This window comes from Gopherus flavomarginatus, chromosome 4, assembly GCF_025201925.1.
Source record: "Gopherus flavomarginatus isolate rGopFla2 chromosome 4, rGopFla2.mat.asm, whole genome shotgun sequence".
Classification (NCBI taxonomy): Eukaryota; Metazoa; Chordata; order Testudines; family Testudinidae; genus Gopherus; species Gopherus flavomarginatus.
The window spans coordinates 73,258,796-73,261,295 of NC_066620.1; the positions used below are offsets into that span (position 1 = coordinate 73,258,796).

Sequence of the window (2,500 nt, forward strand, 5' to 3'; positions counted from 1 at the left end):
GGAAAAAAAAAAAAACCTGAAGAGATGCTTTCCCGCCACTGAAAGTGCTACAAAGAACACAACAGAACACTGATTTTATAAACATAAAAACAAACTTACAGGTGTTTCTTGCAAATCTGTGTGCAAGTACCGTTGAGTTCGTTTCACAACAGACACGTCTGATCCCATGAATGGAATGGAGTACTCTTTGAATTCCTGACTGTAAAACACTAGTCCTCTGAAGGCAAAAGAAACATTCCTTAATATTTTCCTTCACTTACAGTAATGTCACCTGTATAGCTATTCTTTTCAAAACTTAGCAAGTTGTAAAACTGACTTACAATTGTTACAACTTGGACAAAAATAGAGCTTTTTCCATAAGCGTTTTAATCTCTTTCCTTTGGATTTAAGTAATAAATAATCCAAAAACCTGAGCCAAATTTATCCCTACCACAAACCAAAGTCAATTGCATTACCGAGGGATGAATTGGACTTACTGCCTGTACAACATTTTGTCCTTCCATAGCAGTAACAGCTTTTAAAATGTGATTGTTTAAGTCAGTAAATCTAGGATCAAAAGGTGGTTGTAACAGTTTCTCTAATAAAGCTTTCAGTACAGGTGATGTTACAAACAAACAGTTGATGCATTTTCCCCTTATCTTGAAATATCTGATACATTAAGCCTTTATTTAAACAAGTTATTCGTCCAGTTATACCAGACAGGAAACATTCCTTCTTTTAGAAATGTATATTAAAAAATATAATTATAAAGCTCTAGGGGAAAGAGATTAAAACAAAACAAAATTCTGGTTTTATAAAGTTTCTCTTGCCTTCTTTTTAATTTTGCACCAATGATTGGGAGAGGTTTGTGTCCTATCTGCTTCCGAAGTTTCCTCAAATTGTCTTGATCTGCAAGGCCATGAATAGCTGACTTCCAGGTTCCATCATGGATACTGTAACCCTAGTGAAATACCACAAAACTGTAACTACTCCAGTATCTAAAATCCTGACCTAATGTTTAATCCAGCCTGGAGAAACGCTTTCCTTATTACTACTTTTAACATTTCTCATACTATGTCCACATGCACGACCAGCTGCATTAAAGAAGTATACTGGCACTGGCCTACTGACAGCAGCTCAGGTTGTTATGTTTTAATACATTTTGCACATGTTTTCCCCACCAACTCCTTACAAATGAGCCTTGCTATGGTAGATGTTTTTAATCAAAAGACTAGTTATCAGTTACATCGAGACCAATAAAATTATTTTTCATCACCACCACAAAGGGCTGGCATCTAGCTTGTTCCATAGTCCGATATAACTTCATGGCAGTTTTGCAAAGCTGTGACAAAAGATATGATATTTTGATTATGGGTAAAAAAATATTTATTTGGTTAGCTGCTGTCTCACAAGCTTTGTAATTTTCACATTATGTATGCTTGTGGCTAATAAGTATGCAATTTTAGAAGACAATATAAACAAACTAACCTCAGGTCCAGATTTCACAGTCAGGAAACTTTCAACTGCAGTTAGGGTACCTTTAATGGGGAAAAAAAATAGTTCATAGCATATGCAGTCATACAGCAGTGAACTAGACAGTAGTTCACCCACTGAGGGACACATCTGGACAGACTGTCAGAGGACTGACATCACTAGCAGAGGAGGAAAAGTAAAGTAAGACTCCAGTATTGAAGTACTTTATCTCCAAGGAAAATAAACTAAGATTGTAAGCCAAGGCTATTTTATTCACATTGAGTACCACAGGCAAAGTGCTTTTATCAGAGTGTATGGTATTCCTCACTCACTAGCTGCCATCCTTGTTTTATATATATTTAAAAAAAAAAAAAAAGACAGCTCAGTAATTGAAGAAAAAAAGGGAAAAGACAACATCAAAGCCCAAAGCATTTTTCACGTTTGCTTTGACATTAAGCATTATGTAGGCTATTGACATTTAGAGATGAAGTCACAAAATTTGGTAGCCCTTTTGAGTGCCACACTATAAATCAACTTGTTCCACAATGAAAGGTATTCAGTATACTAAATGCAATTCTACTGGACACAGAATCCATAACTGAGAGTGGGGTCAAGTTACAGCTGAAATTAGTTTAATCATTTCAGTCTAGCTTCTACACATTTGTCCTTCTTAAAGACAAAATAGTAACAATAGGACGCTGACAGAACGACAGAGTATATTATGGCTCCAACACCTACTACTGTCTCTCTCATAAGCTATAAATAAGGCTACCATTGTATCACAGAGATCATGGAATCCGTGACTTCCAGAGACCTCCATGACATTTTCTGCCCTGGGGCTGGAACTGTCAGCAGGCAACCCCACAGCTCTCAGCCACTGCTAGCAGGCCCCCAGCAGCTCCTAATGATCAGACAACAAGGGGACCCCAGAGTTCCCAGCTTCAGTGAGCAACAGGAGGGCCCTACAGCTGCCCAGCCACAGTGGGCAAGACCCCCCCCAGCAGCTGCCCAGACGCTGTGAGGGGGGCCCAAGGGGACACCAGAGCTC

The 2,500-nt window shown here is 38.4% G+C and overlaps 1 protein-coding gene across 1 annotated transcript in view; it reads right to left on the reverse strand.

Moving 5' to 3' along the window:
* SCCPDH (saccharopine dehydrogenase (putative)) overlaps positions 1-2,500 on the reverse strand; it is a 43,459-nt gene that overhangs the window by 34,708 nt on the left and 6,251 nt on the right. The window contains exons 5-7 of the mRNA XM_050950432.1: positions 1,468-1,517; positions 810-940; positions 100-217 (exon numbers count right to left, since the gene is read on the reverse strand). Coding sequence (XP_050806389.1) covers positions 100-217; positions 810-940; positions 1,468-1,517 — 299 coding nt within the window. The remainder of the gene's footprint in view (positions 1-99; positions 218-809; positions 941-1,467; positions 1,518-2,500) is intronic.